This window comes from Cervus elaphus, chromosome 4 (genome assembly GCF_910594005.1).
Source record: "Cervus elaphus chromosome 4, mCerEla1.1, whole genome shotgun sequence".
Lineage (NCBI taxonomy): Eukaryota > Metazoa > Chordata > Mammalia > Artiodactyla > Cervidae > Cervus > Cervus elaphus.
Window position 1 is genome coordinate 9,452,208 of NC_057818.1, and position 19,617 is coordinate 9,471,824.

Genomic DNA, 19,617 nt, shown 5'->3' on the forward strand with positions numbered 1-19,617 from the left:
GGGATTAAAGCACTCAGAAAATATTCTGTGCTGAGATGAGTGAGGCAGGGGGCTCGGCGCGTTTCACTTCTGTCGCTCTCCTCACACGGTCCCCTGTGCCGAGGGTACAGTCCAGAGTTGGCGTCCCCCCGGTGGGCGGGGCTCCAGGACGGGGGGAACTGCAATTGGTGGTTTTGAAGGTGCAGCGGGCGGGAACAGTCGATGAGGAGAGAGCCCGCCGGCGATGTGGGACGGTAAGAGAACCCCTGGCGGCGTGGGATCGGGCGGGATGTGGCGGGAGCCTAGAAGAAGCCACGTCCCACGACTCTGAGGCTACTCTCTTGTGACTGCCACGGGCCCCAAGGTGAGGGACTAGTCCTTGGTCTTGGGCCTGAGGCGGGGGAACTTCGGTTGAGGCTGAGGCGAAGAGGGCGGAGACGCTGGTCGTGACGTCACATCCGCCCTGGGGGCGGGGCCTTACGTAGGGCCTGCGTCACGCGGGCGCCGCCCAGAGCTGTCAAGTGCTAAACTCAGCGTTCGGTTGCTGCTTCCCTCAGAGTTGGGTGTTTTGATTTTGGGATAACCTTGGCGTCCGTCCTTTTTAGTCTCGCATTACTTCTGCTCCTTGTGGCAGCTCTTCGGCGGTGTATATTTACAGGGGCCTTTTTGGTCATGCGTTCATTCAGTGGTTATATCTCGTGTACCTTCTATATGCCAGACTCTGTGCCATGCGCAGCGAAGAGGAAAGAAATTAGATAATCACAGGGAATCAGAAGAGTTTATTCAAGGGTTTCCAGTTTTATTGATGAGGTTGCATTCCCTCCATTCCCTCTTTCTACCAGAATTCTTTAGAATGACATTCCCAAACTTTAGCCAGAATTAAGACTAATTGTAAAAATGCAGAAATTTCAAGCACTTCCCCCGCATTCCCCTCCCCTCGTTTAAATCGCTGGGCCCAGGAGTCTGCGTTTTAACAACCACCCCCACCTCCAGTGTTTTTGATGGGGGACGTTGGCTTGATATTGTCACTGGCTGTTGGACCCTAATCCTTCCCAGGTTGTTTATCTCCTCAGGCACGGCTTCTTAGGGAGAGTATCTAATACTTTGGGGCTTCCTATTCAACAAGTATTTCCACTAAGACAGTTCTTGGGCTGAAACTGTTCTAGATTCTAGGAAGGCAGGTGTGAATAAGACAAACATAGTTCCTGCCCTAGTGGAGCTTAATCATATATAATCATATAATAAATCATATGCCATTCAACAAATGCTTAAATGGTAGAAATAACTCATAGCCACGATCCTTTTAGGGGAATCTCTTCTGTTTGTCCCTGTAAATCCCGTAGTCTTGGTGGAAGCGGATGAGATTGACTGACTGACTTCTGCTTCTTGTCATAAATACGGCCCTTTGATCTTTTGGGCCTTTTCACTCTCCTCTCTGGCCTGTCTGGAGGCCTCCTTCTCCCCTTGATGGCCCCAAGGCTTTTCCACTTGCTGTTCCATCTGCCTGGAGAGCTCTTCCAGCAACCTCCTTCTCCCCTTGATGGCCCCAAGGCTTTTGCACTTGCTGTTCCATCTGCCTGGAGAGCTCTTCCAGCAACCAGGCACGTGGCTCACTCTTCCTCCCCCAAGAATTGGCTCAGATGCCACCTTCTCTCAGGCCTGCTCTCCATTCCCCTCTTCCCCCACCCATTCCCAGCCTGCTCCATATTCACTGCTACTAGCTTCCTAACATTGCTCTCTTTTCTCCTCAGCGCTTACCACTTTTAACATTTTTTTGTGATTTTCCTGTTGCCTGTGTCTCCCAGCTAGGAAGGACACTTCCTACTGGCAGGGATTTTTGTCATTTTTGGTAAAAGCTCTATCCCCTGTGCCTAAAAAAGTGCCTGGCTCTCATGGGTGCATAGTAATTTGATACATGAATAGGTAAATGAGTGAATGAATCACTTACTATTGCTATCAAAAGATCAAAATACTCTAGCCAAGAAAGGAGAGAGAACATTAATTTTTAAAAACCTTAAAATATGTTTAAATGTACACTTAAGAGAAAATCCTCTTGTTGAAATACTCTCTGCAGAATACCTGAAAATTTTAGGTGTTTGACCTACAAATCATAATTCTGGCTAAAATTATGATGCTGAAAGTTCACTAAGTTGTACTTTTGTGTTTGCTTAATACTTTGTTGTGCTGTTTTTGTTTTTATTTTTATTAAAGTGCCAAAGAGATGGATGAAACTCTTGCTGAGTTTTTCAGGAGGACCATCTTGAAAATCCCAATGCCTGAAATGATGACAGTCCTAAAAACCTGGAATTTTTTGTCTGAAAATCAACTGCAGACTGTAAACTTTCGGCAGAGAAAGGAATCTATTGTTCAGGACTTGGTTCTGCTTTGTGAGGTAACTGTTCAAAATGATTAACCTTGAATACCCCGCTACCCTTAGGTTTTTCTCTTTCTTTCCTTTCCTTAGTCCAAAAGAGATTTAAGTTGCTCTAGCCTGTGATGTGAGGAGGGTTCTGTCCCACTATAGTGGAAAAGGTGCTAATTTTTAATTGGATTTTTCAACTTAGAAAGAATGCTTACAAATTAGTGAGAAAAAAAAGTGAATACCAAGGGAGAAGAAACAAAGAAGTTAAAATGATGAGCAGTATTCTTTTTTTAAACTATCAGATTGTCAAAGATGAAAAGATATTACTCAAATATGTTGATCAAGTTATGCAGAAAGAGACATTCTCTTTCACATGTATTTATTTACTTATTTGCTTTTTATTTTAAAGTGATTTCAGGCTTTCAGAAAAGTTGCAAGTATAGTACAAAGAATTTTACTATACCCTTATATACCCAGTATCCCCTTCCCTCATTCATTTTTAAATAAATATACTTTATGACCCAGCAATTCCACTTCTGGATATTTAAATATATAGAAAACATAAAAAATAAGGAGGTATATATGATATAATTGATAAACACTTATATATATAGTTATATATAAATGGTTACATGTAAATAAAGATGTTAACTAGCATTATTTACACACAAAAAATTGGAACTAACTGTACTTAGGAGATGAGATAAATTATAATACATCCAGTTAACAAAATACTCTTCGATCATTAAAAAGAATAAACTAGATCTTTATGTATAACATTAAAAGAAACTATATACTATGTGAACATATAAATGTGTATGTATAGAGTAGTAGTTCTCAGCTGAGATGGTTTTGCTCCCAGAAGACACGACGTCTGGAGATGTTTCTGGTTGTCAAAACTGGGAGTGGGTGCTGCTGGCTTCCAGGGTATAGAGGCCAGGAATGTTCCTTTACATTCTAGGACAGCTTCCACAACACAGATGTGTCTGACTCAAAATGTCACTCAAGCCTAGTTGAGAAACGCTGGTATAGAGGGGGTCTGGAAGGATACCACTGATTGAAAAACCCAAACAGAAAGTTAAAAGTGATCAATGAAGAGTAGATCGTGGGAGAACAGTTGTGAGAGCCTGTACTGGGACACAAATCAGAAGGCATATTTGTTGCTTAACAGAAGAGCATAGGTGGGAGACACGTTGTCAGTACAGTTTTGAGAGGGCCCTCATAGTCTGTCCTAAGCAACCCTAAAATGTGCTGTAGATGGAGTGGAACCAAACCTGTCACCATAATTACTAAAAGTATTATTATATTCTCTTTCAGGAGAATCATGCGAGTCTCAATGACGCAGCCCTTTTAGACATCATTTGTAAGTCTTGGTGATTTGTATATTTACACTTAACCAGTCCAGTTTCATCAGAGAGACAGTTTTGTATGTGATGGCTCAGATTTTAGAGTCAAGCTGACCTGGTTTCATATTTCAGCTCTGTCACTTACCAGTCTTGTGTCCTTTGCCAAGTCACGTCACCTTTTTCTAAGCTTCAGACTTTTCCTAAATCAAATGGACCTAATAACAACCTGTATTTCACAGGGTCGTTGTGAGGATTAAGTAAGATAAGCCTTGAAAAGTTCTTAGCACAGTAATTGACACATAATAAGCACACAGTAAATATTTGCTAGGTTTTGTGTTATTGCTAACAGAATTTGAAAATATATTTCTAAGAATTTGTTATAATCACAGTGCCGCTTAAGTACTCTTAAGTTTGTAAGGATAATGCTGACTGGACTTGCACGTGGTGTGGTCAATGGGGTACTAAGAGAGAGAGGCAGGCATGGCTCTGGGGTCTGCATGTGCCACTAGAAGGAAAGTGGACCCCCAACTAAGACAGGGGACACTAGAAGTGGACCAAGCTTGTCACAAAGATCACGGGTTAGTCTCAGATGCGTACTATTCGAGGAAATGTCTGCATTTGTACTTAATTCTTTGCCATTTATCATGAACTTCTGCATGGTGTTTAAAAGAATCATTATCAACAAAAGATGATTCATCTCCATTATTATTATTATAACAACCTTATTCAGAGATGATTTAGCAGACCATCTGAACTCTGAAACACAGAACCAAGGAAGAAAATGCCAGAAAGAAACAAAACCCTTTGGATGCTGTCTTTACGGGCAGACATCACATTGTACCTGATTACAGCTGTTTTAGACAAAACTAGATAATCAAGATTTCTCAGGCCATCGCCAGAAACAGACTGGGATAGGGAGAGAACACCAAGGCACCAAAAAGGGGAAGAAAAGAAAAAGACACAGGGCAAGAAAAATAATAGTTCAAAGGCACAGCAGGTTGGTGCCCTCAAGTGTTGGAGCCCACAGTTCCTCTTTTTGGGGTGCAGAGCACCTTGGTCCTAGACACGGATGCAGATGGGGGTCAGCACAGGGTCCAAGTAAAGCCAGGATGATGATGTGTTGGGACTGAGCTCAATAACTTACTGGATCCATTTTTAATCCAAGATACTCTTTAAGTTTGTAACTCCTAAAGGGTGCCTTCTGTATCATACATTCATCCATTCACTCATTCAGTCATCAAATGAATATGTTTAATGCCAGCCAGTGGCTAGACACTGGGAATAAGATGAACAAGACTAAGTCCGGTATCCCATGTGTACAAGCAAGTGTACAAATGAACATCTGAATATATGCTGTAATGTCAGGTAGTGATAAGTGCCATGAAGGAAACTAGAGCAGGGTGGGATGTTGTTATTATTGTTCAGTTGCTGTCTTGTCCAACTCTTTGTGACCCCATGGACTGCAGCACACCAGGCTTCCCTGTCCTTTACCACCTCCCGGAGCTTGCTCAAACTCATGTGCATTGAGTCTGTGATACCATCCAACCATCTCATCCTCTGTCGTCCCCTTCTCTTCCTGCCTTCAGTCTTTCCCAGCATCAGGGTCTTTTCTGATGAGTCGACTCTTCGCATCAGGTGGCCAAAGTATTGGAGCTTCAGCTTCAGCATCAGACCTTCCAATGAATATTCAGGACTGATTTCCTTTAGGATTGACTGGTTTGATCTCTTGCAGTCCAAGGGACTCTCCAGAGTCTTCTCCAACACCACAGTTCGAAAGCATCAATTCTTTGGTGCTCAGCCTTCTTTATTGTCCAGCTCTCACATCCATACATGACTACTGGAAAAACCATAGTGGGATGGGGGCTTCAATTTGGGTAGAGTGCTCAGGAAGGCCTTTCTGCATGGTGACGTTTTAGTAGAGACCAGAATGAGGTGCCCAAGGAGCTAGGAGAAGAGTGGTCCAGAATAAGCAGTCGATGGAAACACCGGTGCCAGGAACATGTCATCGCTGGCTTGCTGGAGAGATGCAGCACTCTGTGGAGTAGACCTGTATGGACAGAATAAATGGTCTAAGAATAAAGGCTAAATCTCTACTATGTTGAGTAATTCATTATAACTTATTTTATTGGAGTAAATTTAATCCATTGAAAATTTATATTTCAAAGAAAAATCTGCATAACTTAATTTGTAAATTACTGTTATTTTCTCCACTTTCACATTATTAAAAATATATACTTACAAGCCCGTTGCTTGAAAGTTCTCTGACGTGCGGTAATAAGCTCTTTCTTCCTCCCTCAGATACTCAGTTTCATCGGCACCAGAAAATTTGGGATGTTTTTCAGATGAGTAAAGGACCAGGTAATGTTTCTCATTTTAAACCAAACACTTGTATTTGATATTTGGGCAATTTAAAAAGGAACAGCAGCATGTTCCTCTTAAGTCTTTTCTTTCCAAATGAAGTGATTATTACTCATGTATAGAAAAGTGAGAAATATATTTGGTGATGCTGAGTCAGAGATACTGTCAGTGTTTGTGTGATTTGATCATTATTGTTCTTACTCAGGGTCTTTGCAAATGTATTGAAGACAGTGTGGCTCCCTTGATTTTTCTTGATTTTTCTTTTCACTTTGACAGGTGACGACATTGACCTTTTTGATATGGAACAATTCAAAAGTTCATTCAAGAAAATTCTTCAGAGAGCATTAAAAAATGTAAGAACAGAATTTATCTGAATTTCCATGAGATTCAATTTCACGGATTCCATGCACTTAAAATTCATCACTACCTTGTTTTTTTTAATTTGCAAGAATTTCAGTTAGTAATATTCCATACTATTCTACTCGATATCAAAGACAAACTCTGCTCATTGTAAAAACTTTCTGCTCCCTTTACCTTTCAGTTCAGGGGTTCTGCTTCTTCCTCAAGAGCAGCACTGCCTGGTAGGACTCTGCATTGATGGAAATGTTCTAGATCAGAGATGTCCAGGACATGGCCCAGTAGCTACATGTGGCCACCAAGAACCTGAAGAGTGGCTGGTGTGACTGAGAATCTAAAGGTGTTCATCTTATGTAACAATAATGAATTTTACTTAAATGGCCCTGGGTGGCTAATGGCTACGCTTTGGTCATTGTAGCTTAAGAGCCAAGCACCACTTCAACATCTTGTCACAGGTTGATCATAGCATTTTCACAGCCTCCCCTGCTTCATTCCCTTTCCACCTGACTCTGCCTTAGTCCTCCTTGCATAGAGGAAGACTAACAAATGCCCCCAAATTCTGTCCTATCCACCTCACTATGCCCATCCTCTGGCACACAGGTGTTCCCTTTTGGAGCATATTTTGATTCTCAAACTCCTTGACTTGTCTCTCCATCCCCTTCAGTCCAGTTCAGTTGCTCAGTCATGTCCAACTCTTTGCAACCCCATGGACTACAGCACACCAGGCTTCCCTGTCCTTCACCAACTTCTGGAGCTTGCTCAAATTCGTCCATCAAGTTGGTGATGCCATCCAACCATCTCGTCCTCTGTTCTCCCCTTCTCCTCCTGCCTTCAATCTTTCCCAACATCAGGATATTTTCAAATGAGTCCTTTGCATCAGGTGGCCAAAGTAGTGGAGCTTCAGCTTCAGCATCAGTCCTTCCAATGAATATTCAGGACTGATTTCCTTTAGGATTGACTGGTTTGATCTCCTTGAAGTCCAAGGGACTCTCCAGAGACTTCTCCAGCACCATAGTTCAAAAGCATCAATTCTTTGGCACTCAAATTTCTGTATGGTCCAGCTATCACATCCATACATGACTGCTGGAAAAACCATAGCTTTGACTAGACGGACCTTTGTCAGCAAAGTAGTGTCTCTGCTTTTTAATATGCTGTCTAGGTTGGTCATAGCTTTTCTTCCAAGCAGCAAACATCTTTTCATTTCATGGCTGCAGTCACCATCTGCAGTGATTTTGGAGCCCAAGAAAATAAAAGTCTGTCACTGTTTCCATTGTTTCCCCATCTATTTGCCATGAAGTGATGGGGCCAGATGCCATGATCTTAGTTTTTTGAATGTTGAGTTTTAAGCTTTTTCACTGTCCTCTTTCACCTTCATCAAGAGGCTCTTCAGTTCCTCTTTGCCTTCTGCCATAAGGGTGCTGTCACCTCCATCCCCTTACCTCATCCTTTAGTCTGGAAGTGGTCCTGCTTTCTACATATCCACTTGTCACCGAACGTGTTCCCTCATCTCCTTTCTTATAACGACCCTTCTGTGTGCTGTGCATTCATCTACATCCTTATCCAATTTTTCTGCTCTATTTTTCTCTGTCCTCTTTTGCATCCTTACTCCCTTCCCTCTTCTGCTTCCTGCTCTACTTCTTGTAAACATGCTTAATTCTCCGAGAAAATACATCCTTTCCCCAGGCTTATCCTCAAGCCCTGTTTTTTCTGCCACAAGACTCTTGGAGGGAAATATTTCTTCTTGTTCCTGCTGTGCCCCCAGGTGGAAGGCATCCCACCGGCCCCTCCCCATCGTCCCCTTCGCTTGTCTCCAGCAGGAGCTCGAGCTTAGCCTGAGTGAGCAGCTGCCTGCAGAGAGCACCTACTCCGGTCTGCTCCTCCAGGGGCCGGCTCTGCCCTAGCAGGGAGACCACTCGCAGTGGTCCTGCCAGTGACCGTGTGGGCAACTCTTCCTGCTTCTGGTTTTGGTATCAGGGGGGCCACTTGCCTGGAGCAAACTCTCCCTTCCATTAATCACTAGTTTTTAAAACATTTTCATAACCCCTAAGACAAGTCAACCCTACCCCTACCCCCAATTATTTTTCTTTGTCAAAAATGTCCTAACCATTCCTCCAGATGAACCTTAGAATCATTTTATCAGGTTTATATAACAAAACAAAATCTTCAGCCTTTTGAGTGGGGATGTATTAAATTTATAAATTAATTAAAATAAAACTGTGAACCAAAAGAAGATTTCTCTTATTATTTAAATTTTGTGAATAAGTTGTCATTTTGGATTATATTATTTGAAAACTCTTGTTACCATGAAATTGTGAACTCTGCAGAGGTTATAGGAGAGTCCCGTCTGGACTGTGGTGTGTTGCATGCACCTGTTTTTTTTTTTTTTTTTTAAAAAACAAAGAGCCTCAATAGGCACAGAATCCCTGGCCAGTTCTCCAGAAATGTTGTAGATAGGTGATCTGGACCCTTCTGGAAGCAGCCTTCTCATGAAGCTCAAACTGACTGGCTGACTCCTCTTGCAAAACTGCAGCCAGTATACCCATCTTACTTCACCCAAAACAAGAAAGCTAGAGAGCGTCTCTCTCTCTCTCTCTCTCTCGGGTCCAATTCAGAGTTTATGTGCATCTTCCTTCCCAGCACCTTCTCCTCACTTGATGGTCTTTCCTGTCCCTCTTTCAGGCAGCAGGGATTTCTGTTTTCTGAACCCCAGGCCACTGCCCCTACCATGCAAGGAGAAAAAGCGTCTGAAACACTCACATTTCCTCCTACTTTGATGCCCTGGTATTTCAGTTGTTAGATCTCTTCTTATCTCTACCACGGTCTGAAAGGTTTTGCCTCGTGAATGAATTTCAGGCACACTAGTGGGGGCTGGTGGAGAAGGAAATGGCAACCACCCCAGTGTTCTTGCCTGGAGAACCCCACGGAGCCTGGCCTGCTACAGGCCATGGGGTCGCAAAGAGTCAGACACGACTTAGCGACTGAACAGCAGCAAAAGCATGGGGCTGGGGGGACAGAGGAGCTTTTTTACTGGCCACGTCTGTCCTGCTTGAAAGACCAGCTGGAGAGTGACATGCTGTGTGCACTGCAGGTTTTAGATGAGGATAAACAGGTAAAGGCCTTGGGTCTTCTCTGTCTGCCCCGTCCCCCTTTCCGGGCTGACCAACACGTCCTCATCCCTTTCCTCAAACCAGCTGAGGTCTCCTGGCTTATCTTTACCTTCTTCTGCATAACTTAACTAGTGGCTGGTTAACCCCACTTTCCCAAAGGCTGATGACGGCGACGTCATGCCAAGTAGTATCTCCCGGTGCCCAGGAGTGAAGAGTGACTCACCACCTACTCTAGGACAAGTGTCTTAACCTTTTTGTGGCAATGACGCTTTCGCTGTTAGTGAAGCTTATGGACTACTTCTCAGAAGTGTGTTTTTAAATGCTGTAAAATAAAATCTACAGAATCACAGGGGAAACAAATGATACTAAAAATACAGTTACTATAAAGGCATTAAGATGGCAAATTGTGATATAGTAATGCATGTGGCTCCTTTATTAACACAATAAATAATCTCATAATGGGTCTAAAAACAACTAGCTTCAAAGTGCTAATAAGTGTAAATGATATTCTTGAGGCCCATGCAACAATTGCAATGTGATAAAAGTACTTGAGATTTCTGTAGACAACAAAATAACATCCTAAAATTCTGTCTTGATGCCTACTTTCACAATTGAAGGAGATGCTAAATTTCACTTACAAATAAGGGACTGAACCCAGGGGCCCTACATTGCAGGCAGATTCTTTACTGTCTGAGTCATCAGAGAGGCCCACAAGTAAAGATGACATTTCCCCCTCGCCAAGTCCTTAGATGCCCTGAATTCTAACCATTGACTTCAGGTTAAGAACTCCTGCCCAGAACCACGGGAGAGAGAAGCTGGTATGAGAGGGCACAGGAAGCGTAACTGGGAGTGATGGGTGGAGTGTGTGTGTGTGTGTGTGAGAGAGAGAGAGAGGATTAGCTGCACATCTTATCAGATAATACTCTTCAAAATAGAAAGTTCTTGGGAAAACTTACAAAGAGACAAACTAAAAACTATGTTTCAGTTGTAAAAAGGTAGCCCAGTTTCTGTCCCTTTCTACTATTTTTTCAGGACAAAGCCCAAGAAATTATTGAGAATTTGTGATGTCATATACCAATTGTGGGATTTAAATTTTTTTTTTCCTTCCAAAAGACTTTGCAAGGCACGAATGTATCTTTACAAAGCAACCACAAAACGCTTTTCCAGAGATTTCCCAAATCACTGTAATGAGAAGTAGGAGAAAAACTGCCAGATTTCAGCCAGACAGTGACATCCTTCACCCCTAAAAAGCATGATATGTTAATTAGAGAACTTATGTCTTTTTTTTTTTTTTTTTTAAATAAGGTGACAGTCAGCTTCAGAGATGCCGAGGAGAACTCAGTATGGATTCGAATTGCCTGGGGAACACAGTATAAAAAGCCAAACCAGTACAAACCTGCTTATGTGGTATACTATTCCCAAACTCCATATGCCTTCACTTCGTCCTCCCAACTGAAGAGCAATCTACCCCTTCTGGGTCAGGTATGGAACCAACTACTATAAGCGACAGTATTGTTGTTCAGTTGCTAAGTCGTGTGCGACTCTTTGCGATCCCATGGACTGCAGCACGCCAGGCTTCCCTGTCCTCCACTATCTCCCGGAGTTTGCTCAAGCGCATGTCCATTGAGTCGTTGATGCCATCTACCCATCTCATCCTCTGCTGCCTCTTCTTTTGCCTTCAATCTTCCCCAGCATCAGGGTCTTTTCCAGTGAGTCAGCTCTTGTATATCTCAGGGCCATGTAAGTTTAAACTTCTCAGTATCATGTGATGTAAAATACCACCCGTAATTCTTGATCTCCTAAAATAAAGAGCAGGAAGTACTATTATCCTGCAAATGAGAGCGCAGCATCAGCATTGGTTTAGAACTCTTCATTGCTGTCTCAAAATTGAGAAGTAATGCACAATCGAGGTAAAAATCCAACCAGTGAAGTCTCTAAACAATCTTTTACGACTTCATACCCCTTTTTCCCAGTCCCACTCACCCAAAGTAACTGCTTTTAACAGTTTTGCTGGTTCCTTTTGGAAGATGTTTTATTCCAGAAACCAGAGTGGTACATGAGGTCTATAATTTGCTTTTTCTATTTGCCTTTTTGTATGGCGTCATTACAGTACTAACGACTAGTCATAAAAAATGGTAACATTTGAGTATTCATCCTTTATTCTTAACTCTCACCTTAATTTATCATAATTCCTAACTTTAAACAGGATCACTCTGGGGCTTCCCTGGCAGTCCAGTGGTTAAGACTCCGTACTGCCACTGCAGGGGGCATGGGTTCAGTCCCTGGTTGGGGAACTAATATCCTGCCTGCTGTGTAGTTTGACCAAAAAAAAAATTTTTTTAATTAAAAAAAAAAATAGGATCTCTTTTCTAAAAATGGTACAAAAGACCTTGCCTTTCTGAGGATCTTAATGCCACTAGCCACTGTTTTTGTTTTTCAAGGTGAGTAACAGACCATGAAATTTAATTGTTCTGGATTTTTTTTAAGTAGAAATTATTCACTGATTACAACTCCTACATTTTTTCTGAACAAGTATAAATACAGGGATAGACACAGTAATGCTATTAATAATAATCTTGCTAATTTTCACTTCAAGGCACTGACAGTTGCTAGCAAACACCATCAGATTGTGAAAATGGACCTCAGAAGCCGGTATCTGGACTCTCTTAAGGCTATTGTTTTTAAACAGTATAATCAGGTGAGCCCATCAGTGACTCTAAAGCTGAAGCTGAGCAGGTGAGAAAGTCTACCTCCTACAACAGGAGATCACATCAGATGTCCCTGAAGTGGAGAGTTTTCAGCAAACACGATAGGAAATAAGATAATTCCTCACTTTCATCTTTTCATAATTGTGTTTATACTGCCCGTTGGTCATTGGAGTGTATGTTATAGGCCCCCTATTTCCTAATCAGCTATTCCAATCAGAATTTATTTTCTCTTCAGAGTAACTTTACATTATCTTTTGAAGCTGATTATATTATTCTGCTATGCAAGAGAGAAGCAGAATTTTTTGTCCCACTAGTCAAGCAAGTGATACAGGAATTAAAAGTAAAAGAGGAAGCATTGGTTTATGAATTCCCATAGTTTGTTTATTTGTCAAAATTATTTGAGTGTATTGACAGAAAACAACAAAATTCTGTAAAGTAATTATCCTTCAATAAAAAAATAAATTAAAAAGTTTTATTAACACCTTTTAGCTATTTACTTTTCACTTGGCAAACATGAAACATTTTTAATACTGAATTTTACTGGGGGCAAATTAATGGTAATTTGTTCGACTGAGCTTCAATAAAATGAACTCTGCATTTGAATGTTAAAAAAAAAAAATTTATTTGAGTGTGGAACTTCCCTAGCAGTTCAGTGGTTAAGACTTCACTTCCAAAGCAGTGGGCATGGGTTCAATCCCTGGTCAGGAAACTAAGATCCCATGTGCCATGCTGTGTGAGTCAAAAAATTAAAAAATGTTCCTGGTCAAATATCAAGGCATATTTATGGGGCCAACTTGGTACAAAGGGTATAATCATAATTCCTCATAACTTCATGAGGTGTGTCTAGTGTACTAGGAGTAAACCAAAAAAAAAAAAAAACCTAATAAGATAAAAAATTGTTTGAATGTATTATTATCCTTTTAATGATAATGGATCTGGCCTTGCTCCGAGGCTCAGGGTTTTTGTTTTTTTCCCCCTCTGCATGGCATCTGTGTGCTCATATGTTCAGACTCCTATAGAATTGTTAAGACTGTGTATCTTCGAGCCCCTAGGTATGTTCTACTTACATATTTTCATCTAAGTAGAAAGAAGTGATGGCTTTCTAAAAGCTACTCTTTAAGGAAAACAAGCTTAACATTAAGAAGTTGCATACATGTACGTTCCCATGTGTAAAACAGGTAGCCAGTGGGAATTTGCTGTTATGATGCAGGTAGCTCACACCCGATGCTCTGTCAGCCTGGAGAGGTGGGATGGGTGGGAGGTGGGAGGGAGGCTCAGGAGGGAAGGGACATATGTAATATGTCTGATTATGGCTGATTCATGTTGATGTATGGCAGAAACCAACACAATATCGATATTGTAAAGCAATTATCCTCCAATTAAAAATAATTTTTAAAAAAATTTAGATAATGATTTCCCCCATAGCACCTTCCCTCTTACCTACCAGCCTCCTACGAAATTGCTATTAATATCAACAGTTCTGCTATGATCAGTTGCGTTTCTAGAAAAACTCGTCAAACACTTAATAATAAAGACAGTGCCTTCAGTGGGGGAAAGTGAGTAAAGGAGTCTGGGAGATTTAGACTTACAGCAGGAAAGTTATTTTTCTGTAAGGAATGTCAGTGAGGTTTTTTTTCACAGTTATAAAGACATAAATATAAAACTGCAGCATCTCATTGTAAAGGCTGCCTTTGATTTCTCTAGCTTTTGGCTCAGCAGCTATAGTTCTTCCAGATACACTTTTATGTTAACAAGGTACAGAGTTCCTCAAAGAAAGCAGCCTTGTTGCTGGCCCCGGCAGTCTCTGTCAGTATCGCTCTAGGAGAAATGCTCAACTCAGTCTGCATAGGGCCTCAAATATCTGTGTTGGAAAAAATGAAAGATAAGATTTGCCATACTTTTGTGCACTAAAACCAATTAATATCTATACTTTGAGGTGATAAAATTAGGAAAGCATTCACTTTTTCCTGTTTTCTTTTTCCTAGAGCTTTGAAACTCACAACTCTACTACATCTCTACAAGAAAGAAGCCTTGGGCTAGATATAAATAGTATGTGTATTTTAAGATAAACACTGAAATTTGGAGGGACGTTCCTTTTCAGATTTCTCTCACCCAGTAAAAAACATTTCTGTACCAGGATTGTGATTCAAAAGTATCTCCTATTTTCAGAAAACTGAAAAGTAAATTTCTGTTGAAGTGGAGAAGCTAAGCTAATATAGGTCTCCTTTAGAATTTGCTAGAATGGCATCTAGTCATAATCACAACCAAAACAAAAAACTAAATAATTTAACTGAGCATTTCTTCTGTGCCAGGCACCATACTAAAGTGTTCATATGTATCATTTCCATAATCTTCACAGCAGTCCCATGAACAAGCTCTTTTTATCAGAAAAGAGGGGTAGAAAACTGGGTTTCAGAGAGGTTTAGTAACTTGCTGAGCAGAATCACATAACTAGGAATCAGCAAAGCCAGAAGGAAAAACGGAATCTGAGCCTGGAGCCCAGGATCTTAATGCATTGGGTAAATTGCTTCCCAAGTACTTTATTGCACTTGGCGGGTATTTCGCTTTTTACAAATTGAAGGTTTGTGGTCACCCTGTATTGAGCAAATCTGTGGGCACCGTTTCTCCAGTAGCACTGGCTCAGGTCGTGTGTCTGTCACAGTTTCTCACAATGTTTCAGACTTTTTCATTTTTGTTACTGTGATCAGTGATCTTTGATGTTACTATTGTAAAAGATCACAACTTGCTGAAGGCTTAGATGATGGTCAGCATTTTTTTAGCAATAAAGTACTTTCTAATTAAGCCATGTATATTGTCCTTTTAGACATAATACTGTTGCACACGTAATAGACCACAGTACGATATAAACATAACTTTCACATGCACTGGGAAACCAAAAAACTCATGTGAGTCACTTCAGTGCAGTGGTATAGAACTGCACCCACTTATTTCTGTGGTGTGCCTGTAATCAGAATCGTGACCATTTCACCATTCATAGTTGACATGAGTCCATCCATAGAAAACCCAAGAGAATAGAATATGAAACTACTAATGTGGATCAGAAAGTTCAAAAAAAGTGGTGGGGTATAATATACTATAAAAATGGAAATGTTCCTCTTTCTTGGCAGTGACTTATCAGTAAAATGAAATGGTACAGCCATCATGAAGTAAACCATGACTTTCCAATGGCACAGGAACTACTATTGATTTCATGTTAAGTAAAGAAAGCAGGGTACAAAATTGTGTATATTTTATAAACCCAGCCTTTAAAATACGTATCTTTTTATTCACTGAAAAAAGGGGTTAGACAAATGTATTAAAATGTTTTAACAGTATTTATCTTTGTGTGGTAGGATTATGGGTGATTTTTATCTTCTTTCTTATCAGCCTATATTTCTAAATTTCTACTTTGTAAGAAATCATTACAATCAAGTAAAAAAGCAGTAAATGTTACTTCAAAATTATATGAGCATGTTGAAAGATTAGGAATGAAAGGATGATACTTTGTGGATGAAATACATTCCTAACTGCTGGTTTCTCTTGAAATCTTCCATCTATAGTGGATTCAAGGATCATTCATGAAAACAAAGTAGAAAAAGAGAGAGTGCAGAAAGTGACTCAAGAAATTTTTGGAGACTATCCTCAACCAAGACTAGAATTTGCACAATATAAGGTAGGACGCCGCTATAACCTAACTACAAGTTATCAGTATTTTTTAAAAAGAACTAAAGTTTCAAGTGGAAAACAATTCAAAGAAACTTATGTCATTCATCACTTTAATTTTGTATAATTTATGAGTTAAAATAGACTTCTTTATCGTATTTAGTAAGTTCCTCTGTTGCAAAGGACAACCCCTCTTTGGAAATTCTGAATTTGCCTTTTCATTTCACCTTTCATATTAACCTAGTTATGTGTAACCAGCTGTGATCTGTATTTTTGAGGGAAAAAAAAATTGTATCCTTCTAGCCCATCCACACCTAGAACAGTGTTTGTACATGGTCAGTGCTCATAAATACTTATTGGACAAAAGATTGAAGAACTCAGTCATTATATAGCCCAGTTGGCATCACATAGGGAAAAAAACAGTAGCCGGCAAACCTGGCTCATTCCAGAAGTGAGTCACTGCCCACCAGGAAAGCCAGGTGGGGGGCCAGCCCTTGGTCACCATTGGCAAAATTCAAGATTTGTATCATGACCACCCTAACCTAATACTCACGTTCATATTCATAACACTTCCTCCCTTCAAACCTTCCAGTAAAATTCTTCCTGCTTAGAATTTTCTGCAGCTACAGGCCACACTTGCAATCTACCAGTGATCTGCTTAGTCAGGCCCAACACCTGTTTGGTTTGGTTTGTTTTTAGTGGAAAAAGTTGATTTGACACCTTTCAAGTTAAGGTCCCTGAATGGCAGGTTTTAACCCAGTTCTTTTAAATATATCCTAAGACAGTCATTCTCCAAGTATGGTCTCTGGGCCAGCAGCATCACCATCACCTGGGAATGGGTAAGAAATGCAGGTTCTTGGCCTGCCGTAATCCTACTGGATAGGGGACTCTGGAGGTGGGTCCCAGCCGTCTGTTTTCACAAGCCCACAAGCTGATTCTGCATAAAGAACCACTGATCTAGGACACATAAGATTTAATACACAAAACTTCCTTTATACACATCTGAGAATGTGTCTGTTCTATAAGTCAAGGTACACATTTATTCATACCTGCTACTAATTTTTCCCTACCTCTTCTGTTTTGAAAAATGTCAAACCTTCAGGAAACATGCACGAATACCTCAGTGAACATCCATTTCCCCTTTGCTTCAAAATGCACTCATTGTTAACATTTTGCCACGTTTGCTTTCTTTTCTCTTTCTTTGTCCGGAACCATTTGAATTAGCTGCAGACATTACTCACCCTCTGCATTGTTTCATGCATGAATACTTCAGCATTCTGCCTCTAAATTTTAAGAATCATTTTAAGCAAAAAGAAAAAAGTTCAAGTTAGAATCTAAGAGCCAAGTACCTATTGAAGTAGCAATACTTGGATATTTGATGATATGAGGAACTGTTATTAATTTTCTTAGGTGTGCTAATGTTGTGGAGGTGAAGTTTAGAAAAAATCCTTTTTAGGTAGATATCAATATATTTACAAGCAGGATACTATGGTGTCTTGGATTTGCTTCAAAATAATCCAGTGGATATGGGCAGTAGGGAACAGGAGGTGGGGTAATAGATGGAAAAAGACTGGTGATCGTTTCAGCTGGGTGATATGTACAGGGGGACTCCTTACACTGTGCTCCTGTATATTTCTTAAATTTTCTATAATAAGTTAAATTGTGGTAGTGACCCAAAACACATGAGATTTTTTACACTGAAATAACAGATTACAAAAAACAGTGCTCATTTTCCATTAAGAATGTAAGCCTAATGCTCAAGTAAAGGACATCCTGAGGGCAGGATCTCTTGAGTGCACTCTCGGCATTTTGTGTGCAATACTGTTGATAGCCTGGTTTCCCCCAGTGTTTGCAATTAGCAATTTAAATGGTTCCCACTCCCATTCATCCCTATGTTTCTTGATCACAAGAATTAGTGAAACACATAATCGTGTCTCTTTATATTTTGCCATTGTAAAATATTTGTATTTAATAGTCATTTATAAATATATCTGATGACAGCTTGAAACGAAATTCAAAAGTGACTTAAATGGGGGCATCCTGGCTGAGAGAGAAGAGCCCCTCCGGTGCCTGGTAAAGTTCTCTAGCCCACATCTTCTGGAAGCACTAAAATCCCTGGCCCCAGCTGGTAAGTGGTCAGCTTATTTCACCGAGTGGGAATTAACAACACACTACATTTGACCCTCTATGCTGACTAATTGCCTCTCAACTTTCTCATGGCTCCAGGCTGCTATTCTGTCATGCCTCATTTTGAAAATATTCTGTTTCACTTAATGAGGGTCCATGATCCACCCTCTAATCTTGGCCATTTTTAAACTGATGTTTTTCTTTTTTTTAATTTCAGGTATTGCAGATGCACCACTTTCTCCACTGCTCACTTGCATACCCAATAAGAGAAAGAATTATTTTAAAATTAGAGATAAATAAGCTATATGTGGTTTTTGTAAGCACAGCATCCTTGACTGTATCGCATATGAATGTTAGTTAATGACTAGCTGGAGAGCTTCTGTCTACAAAACTTGTTTTAGAAATTCATCCTTGATATTGAAGATTTGGAAATGTTCAATGTAATTCTTGGGACTGATTCTTTCCTCCTGCTGCAAAGCATAGCAGTCGCGGGACTAAGATGTGACAGGATGTCTTTTCTCTCACTCCTGTCTCTCAATCCCAGAGAGGTCTGGTTCCATTTGCTGGTTCCCAGGGATTTTCTCTTAAGCACCAAGAAACTATACCGAACTCAAAATTTTCTAAGAGAAGCATGAAATTGGCCAATTCAAAGGGTAGAATTAGGCCCATTAAGTTATTATTGCAGGAGGTAGTCTACTAGGTGATTCAGTTATATAAAATAATGATTTCATTGTAAATATGATATTTCTCATAATCTATTTTATCACACATATGGCATTCAAACTGACCAATAATATACCAATTTGTAAATAAAGATATTTAAAAACTGGTACATCAGTCACTTTTGGTGAAAATCCTTTGGTGATCATCACTAAATCACATGTCCTTTTATAATAACACTTTAAAACATAGTCCTTATCTTGATCCACAAAGGATTTGGTGTTAAAACAACATATGTTACAATTATGATAGAATTAAAAGTGCGGAAATCTGGGCAAATGAAGGACAGAAAAAGAAACAGGAGGACAAAATAAAACTAGAGGTAAGATTACCATTGGGCTTCCCTGGTGGCTCAGTGGTAAAGAATCTGCCTGCAGTGCAGGAGACCTGGCTTTGATCCCTGGGTCAGGAAGATCCCCTGGAGAAGGAAATGGCAACCCACTCCAGTATTCTTGCCTGGAGAATTCCATGGACAGAGAAGCCTGGCAGGCTACAGTCCATGGGGTCACAAAGAGTCGGACACAACTGAACGACTAACTAACTAATTAACCCAGGCAGTCAGACTTGAGTCTGCCCTCTTGGACACCGAGCTGGAAGAAAGAAAAGCCTTATGGATGCTGTCTCACACGTGGGGGTTTTTTGGCACACAGTACTATAAAAATCAGAATTAGTTACTCTGGTGGGCAAAACAGTACCCATCTCAAAGATGTCCACATCCTAGTCCCTGGAATATATAAACCTGTTACTTTGCAGATGGGGAAGTTATCCCAAGTTTCCTGGAAGGACCCAATGTAATCACTAGGTCCTCAAAAGTTGGAAAAGGAATAGAAGAGAGCAGAAGGACATGTGAGTACTGAAGAAATCAGAGTGATGTGAAGAGGACGCGACTC

At 40.5% G+C, this 19,617-nt stretch overlaps 1 protein-coding gene across 2 annotated transcripts; it reads left to right on the top strand.

Moving 5' to 3' along the window:
• The first annotated feature begins 63 nt into the window (after positions 1–63).
• CENPN (centromere protein N) lies at positions 64–18,839 on the top strand. Of its 2 annotated transcripts, none has more exons than XM_043898130.1 (11): positions 64–233; positions 2,191–2,371; positions 3,659–3,704; positions 5,986–6,045; positions 6,322–6,398; positions 10,815–10,991; positions 12,106–12,207; positions 14,203–14,266; positions 15,778–15,890; positions 17,882–18,008; positions 18,225–18,839. In XM_043898130.1, the coding sequence occupies exons 1-11, from the start codon at positions 202–204 to the stop codon at positions 18,305–18,307; spliced, it is 1,062 nt and encodes a 353-aa protein (XP_043754065.1). In that variant the 5' UTR covers positions 64–201; the 3' UTR covers positions 18,308–18,839. The 2 variants fall into 2 exon arrangements, with proteins under 2 accessions (XP_043754065.1, XP_043754066.1); XM_043898131.1 differs by having other exon boundaries at positions 189–343.
• Positions 18,840–19,617: the final 778 nt, after the last annotated feature.

What these genes read in the sequence shown, in the direction of transcription:
- CENPN (XM_043898130.1), top strand. Translation starts at nt 202, where the DNA reads ATGAGGAGAGAGCCCGCCGGCGATGTGGGACG. An exon ending in TTCAGAGAGCATTAAAAAAT is followed by an intron (nt 6,399 to 10,814) that starts GTAAGAACAGAA and finishes TTTTTAAATAAG; the next exon opens with GTGACAGTCAGCTTCAGAGA. An exon ending in ATCTACCCCTTCTGGGTCAG is followed by an intron (nt 10,992 to 12,105) that starts GTATGGAACCAA and finishes TTTCACTTCAAG; the next exon opens with GCACTGACAGTTGCTAGCAA.